Source organism: Brienomyrus brachyistius, unplaced genomic scaffold (genome assembly GCF_023856365.1).
Source record: "Brienomyrus brachyistius isolate T26 unplaced genomic scaffold, BBRACH_0.4 scaffold61, whole genome shotgun sequence".
Lineage (NCBI taxonomy): Eukaryota > Metazoa > Chordata > Actinopteri > Osteoglossiformes > Mormyridae > Brienomyrus > Brienomyrus brachyistius.
Genome location: NW_026042336.1, coordinates 1354919 through 1360341, shown reverse-complemented (window position 1 = coordinate 1360341; position 5423 = coordinate 1354919). Strand labels below are relative to the sequence as shown.

Genomic DNA, 5423 nt, shown 5'->3' with positions numbered 1-5423 from the left:
TACATACTGTAATCAATGCAGAGGTAACATCCCTTCTCCAAATTCAAGTTGCTGGCTATGTTTACTGTAGGTCCCAGGGGAAGGGGTTGCACTAAACCAGTATTTCAATTGATTACGAAAAACCTTAGTGCTTAATTAGCAATCACCGATGGTTGCAGCGGAATTTCTGAAGAGAACCGTCAAACGAGAACAACGTTTATCCAAAATGGGAAATTTATGACGCTTTCACAAACTAGATAATATGAAAAAGAGAACTTTATTTTAAGTATGCAATGTCAGGAGAAGATTCAACTCCGACCTCCAGCAGAGCTTCTCCCATGTCCTGGAGGACGCAGGGGACATTGAGTCCGAATGGGCCTTGTTCAATGCCTCCGTTGTGGAGGCGGCTGACTGGTGCTGTGGCCGTAAGGTGGTCGGTGCCTGTTGTGGCGGCATTCCCCGAACCTGCTGGTGGACAGCGGTGATGAAATGATGGAATGCGGCTTCGGCGGTCGTCGAGGCAAAAACTCAGGTGTGGGAGGAGTTTAGCGAGGCCATGGAAAATGACTTCGGGGTGGGGGGTGTAAATGAGGTTACGTACTGGGCATGCTGTTGTGGGCAGATGGGTTTCCTCCTTGGTGGCCATCAGGGACTAACGAGGTGAAGCGTATTTTATGATGCGGGGGTGCGCAGGCACTACGCAGCAGCTGAAGTGTTTTCTGGCTCTGCTCATGTCCTGCGCACGATACCAGCTGCCTGTCCCCGCATCATAACACTCCACCTTGTTTGTTACCCTAAACCCATCATGGCCGCCCATCACAAACAGGAGGTCGTCCACCACTGCGATGCCAAATTCACTGCGTGGTGTAGACATGGGGGCCACAGCATGCCAGCGGTTTGTGGTATGGTCATAGACCTCCATGGTCTGCAGGTGATCAGACCTGTTGATACCGCCCACCTGAGAGATGCCAAAGATTCATTATCACTTGCTTGCCAAAAGGATGGGCAAACATCAACTTTCCCAAAGTCATGAACTCTTAAGCAATTTTCACCCTATGAAAGCAGGCTCCTTAGAACCTCCCATTGTCTATAAATGACACAAGCTTATATACACATGTCAACCTATATGCAATGAAAACATGGATTTGGGCAACAGAAAACTTGTATGATTCGGTGAAAACTGTGAGCCATCAAAAATGACTCCTTATGCTAATATATTTTGCTTTTTTATTGTTATTACTTAAAACGAACACTTGAAGCTAATCAGACACTGAAAAAAACAACAATCTGACCAATTATATCTAGAACTAGAGAAAATAATTAATAAAAAATCTAAACTTTACAGCCCGAGCTAGTAGCAGAGACCCCCAGCAGATCCATTTATAACCCAGAAATGAATGCAGGGAGGCTAAAGAGGGTAGCATATATGTTTTTATGTGTATTAAGATAAGCCTTTGCAGCAGGTATTTCTGGCATTTAACTGTTATGTTTGGTTTAAATGCATCACAATGAAAGACACAGCAGCAAAGACAAAAAAACCATGAGTCTTACAGGTAAAATGTGAGATTTGACACAGAAAGGAATCACTCACCGCATAGATCTTCCCTTTATACGCCGTGACTCCAAGGCTGTGACGGGGAGTGCTCATTGGAGTGATCAAGCTCCATTCATTAGTGAGTGGGTCAAAGCACTCCACTGTAGAAAGGCTCTCTGTTCCACTGTGGCCCCCACAGATGTATATCTATGAAAAACAATTTAACTGTGAACACCGTTATACTGTATATGACTGGGGTTTGGAGGTTACAGATGAAGTTCATTGTGACTCAAAAATAAAAGTATGTGCTATGCATAGTGTATGACAGGGTTCCCCAGTTCCGGTCCTGGCGGAACACAGTTTGCAGATTTCCCTTCTCAAACGCACCATAATCAGCTAATTTTCAGGTTTAGTATGGCTGTTTGAAAAGGGAAATCTGCAAAGAGTTTTCAATTCTGCTCCCCCAGGAACAGAATAAAGGAAACCTGACATGGGAACACCATTTCATCTATCTCACAAGTCTTGGATATGACACCACAGCACTACCCAATATGCCCCTAATGGAGACCAATAATGCATTTATCCAAATGAACTAAATGAATTATCCAAAAAAACTCAGTAATCTGAAGAGAAAGAGAACTCATGACTGTGTAAAATACTCAATTTCAAGGGGAAGATGAGGGTAAACACAGTCAGACGCCCTCCCATTACCCTACCTTGCCATTCAGGGTGGTGGCACTGGCATCGCTTCTCCTCTCATTCATGGGCTCGATCTGGGTCCATTCGTTGGTTACTGGGTTGTACCGCTCTACTTTATTGAGGGGCCTGAAAACAATATGGCCACCCATGGCGTAGATGAACCCATCGAGCACAACCACACTAACATTACAGCGATGCCAGTGCATGGGGGCCATCTGCTGCCATTCTCGTGTTATCGGGTCATATCTGCGCACGGAATTAATGAAGTGTTGGCCATCAAACCCCCCAATGCAGTACACAAATCCATTATGGTACACCATGCCATGACCAGCTAAGTTGCTCTGCTCCTCCTGCGTGATATCCACCCAGCGGTCGGCCCGTGTGTCATACGCATCAATGCAGTTAGTAGTGCCCATGTTCCATCCACCGACAGCCAGCAAAACGTCAGAGGGCAAGCGTGGGCGGATCAGCGGGTTCTCAAAGTCAGAGAGTGGACTTTCATCATCAAGATCATAGATGACCTTCATGACATCACTGATAATTCGCCTGCACGCCGCATTGGCCTTCACTAGATCGTTTTTTTTGACGATCTTCATGAAATATTCTGGATCCATACGAGCCATGCGAACCTACACAGGAAATAAGAATGAGAGAATTCCCATGAGTTCCTTAGTGCTTTCTGTGAATCTCTGGAGATGAGCAATTCCTAACATTAAGGATACAGCAGTAAGTGCAAATTTTAATTTCTTTAGCTGAAGCCATTTACATAGAAAGTCTCAGATGTGTCAGCTAACACTTATTTCATGTAAGACATTTGAGTGTGTTGTTTTCCATTATTTGTTACACTCTCCTCCCAGGTGTAATACCTGGAAGCCTTGGTTGTAGACTCATGGGACATGAAAATGGAGGTTCAGTCTCTAGCTACAGTAATAAGGACTTCACTCAATGAGCATTCTATTGTTATATACACAAGTCAATGAGAACATAGTATAACTATACTCACCTTGGGCAACAGAACTGAAATGTGGGCCTCTCGGGTGGCAGGATCGTGCTCGATCCACCGGAGGATGGCGTGAAACACCACATCCTCTTCTCTGACATTCAGTTCATCCCGCTCCATGATGTCACAAAGTTCTTCGAGCGTGAGTTCTAGGAACTCGTTTGAGTTGATGGCAACCTCCTTGAAGTTCTTCAGGAGGAATTTCAATGCAGACTGGTGCAGCTCCTTGAGGCAGTAGACATCTCCGATTTTGACAAGCCCAACACAGTTGTCAAGGCAGAGATGCTCATGCAGGAAGTCACAGCAGCGCTGCACGATGCCCAGGACACTGAGATAATCAGCAGCTGCCAGGAGGTTCTCCACATTGTCAGATGTGATGACCACAGAGTACGTGTAGGCGTACTCGATGACCTGCCTCAATGTTTCAGGGGAAATGCCTGGGAGTTGGTACTCCTGCTTTCCTGAATCACTCCAGCCGGTGGTGAACAGAGCCCTGAAAACAATCCAGAAGTGACTCATCTAATAAATATGGGTTTTGCAGGCAAAGTTAAATAAGGGGTTTTCTAAATCTTCTGAACCAGGGACCCCCAAATGGAAATAAACCAGAGATAAGGACGCCCCGCTACAGATGATCACATAGGCATCTAAGAACTAGGGACCAGGGGCTTTAACTCTTATTTTTCCAACATTAGCTCCCCCTATAATATTTTTCACTTGGGCTGGTGGGCAAGTGCCCCGGAATACTTTGTTTTTGCCTGATGGACATGGTCCCCTTTTTATATATTTATACCATTATTATTATTATTATTATTATTATTATTATTATATGTTAAACGTTAAGGTGGTACTGTATACTTAAAAATATTTCTGATCAGCACTGACCTACATTAACATAATTTAATATAATATATATTAATATAAACTTTCTGTCATCCTAGAGCCTTATTGCCAAGGAGAAGTCATTGCTAACGAGAGAAAAAAACGGACTCCTTGCTGTTTTGGCATCGTCATATATGAGCCACAGCAACTTACTGGAAGTAGGAGCTACAGCCACACAGAATCACTCTATGGGCGTTGAACTGAACACCGTCTGCGATGAGGACCACGTCACAAAGCTGTCCTGCGAGCCGAAGCTTGTTGAACACTTCGAAAGCCGGGGACATCAGTACTCGCTCCATGTCGTGTGCCATCATTATTCAAAAATGTGGATGTCTCGTCTCTTTCTCCTTTTTATACCACTCGAAATGACGTGTTCTAATACGCAAAAACCGCACTTTTGCGTCACAGTGTTCTAAGATACCGTAACGTTTATTTTTAAATCTATATTTGAGATTCGAAATTGATTGGGGGGAAAATATTTTCTATGCGCAATCAGCTGTACAAGAAGAACAAGTTCAATGTTTTTAACATCACTTTTGGAAAATGTATACCGTGCTTATCTTAGCATTTACGTTTTGTATTATGTGTGAATTGTCAAATCACGAATTCCCGAAATAAATAAAATAGTTCCTTAATTAATAAAAAAATGTTTTCATATTTTTTCTCCTCGGCTACGTTTCTAAAAATGAAAAACAAAAAAGGTCCTTTACATGACTGTCAGGAACGAGGCTAAAGTTCGTATCTTATTCCCTAGTTTCCACCTTAAACATGAGCCACTGAGCAACAAATGTCCACAGGACATTATTTTATGGGCTAAATCTGGTCGGCCCGTTGTGGCCTTTATTTAGAACAAAAATGGTCCTTGAAAATTGGGCTGCGTAGTCCGTCTGTTTTGGTCCACATTTAGCACAAGGCGGACGTATTTTTCGGACCGCAAATATCCCCAATACAGTCATGAAAACATATTGCAGCAAGTGTGGAATTATCACAATGATTATTGTGCTGTGTACAGTACACTTCACCCAAATCCTGAACACTATTGCATATAATCGATTATATATTATAGAGCAGTTATGTTACAATCAAGGTACAGTGTGCAATATCACTCCATGAGCTATTGACCATTTTCCTGTTTTATGATCTTTTCTTGAGAAATCGTTTTTTTTTTTTTTTAATTCCTCACTTCTGCCGACTAACTTTAGTTTAATATATTTCCGTGCAGGTTTTTAAGTTTGTTTTCCTGCAGCTTCGCGGCACCCATCGTTCTTGCGCACCTCCACACAGATGGACGAGTTAAGTTAGAAGTGGATGGGAGTAGCGGCAGGACAGATA

The 5423-nt window shown here is 43.2% G+C and overlaps 1 protein-coding gene across 4 annotated transcripts; it reads right to left on the bottom strand.

Annotated features, from left to right (window-relative positions):
* Nucleotides 1-237: 237 nt before the first annotated feature.
* On the bottom strand, nucleotides 238-4377 carry LOC125725139 (kelch-like protein 10). Of its 4 annotated transcripts, none has more exons than XR_007387365.1 (6): nucleotides 4245-4377; nucleotides 3216-3705; nucleotides 2230-2841; nucleotides 1571-1720; nucleotides 581-937; nucleotides 394-444 (listed from the first exon to the last, which is right to left on the bottom strand). XR_007387365.1 is itself a non-coding variant. In XM_049001738.1 (5 exons), exons 1-5 carry the CDS (start codon nucleotides 4373-4375, stop codon nucleotides 632-634), a joined length of 1689 nt encoding a protein of 562 aa, XP_048857695.1. In that variant the 5' UTR covers nucleotides 4376-4377; the 3' UTR covers nucleotides 238-631. The 4 variants fall into 4 exon arrangements, 2 of the variants coding, with proteins under 2 accessions (XP_048857695.1, XP_048857697.1); XR_007387364.1 differs by having other exon boundaries at nucleotides 426-447; XM_049001738.1 differs by having other exon boundaries at nucleotides 238-937.
* Between the last annotated feature and the right edge of the window lie 1046 nt (nucleotides 4378-5423).

Coding starts and splice junctions, on each gene's coding strand:
- LOC125725139 (XM_049001738.1), bottom strand. CDS start 4,375: ATGTCCCCGGCTTTCGAAGTGTTCAACAAGCTTCGGCTCGCAGGACAG. Junction 3,706..4,244: donor GGCTGTAGCTCCTACTTCCA/GTAAGTTGCTGT, acceptor GATTGTTTTCAG/GGCTCTGTTCACCACCGGCT. Junction 1,721..2,229: donor CCACCACCCTGAATGGCAAG/GTAGGGTAATGG, acceptor TGTTTTTCATAG/ATATACATCTGTGGGGGCCA.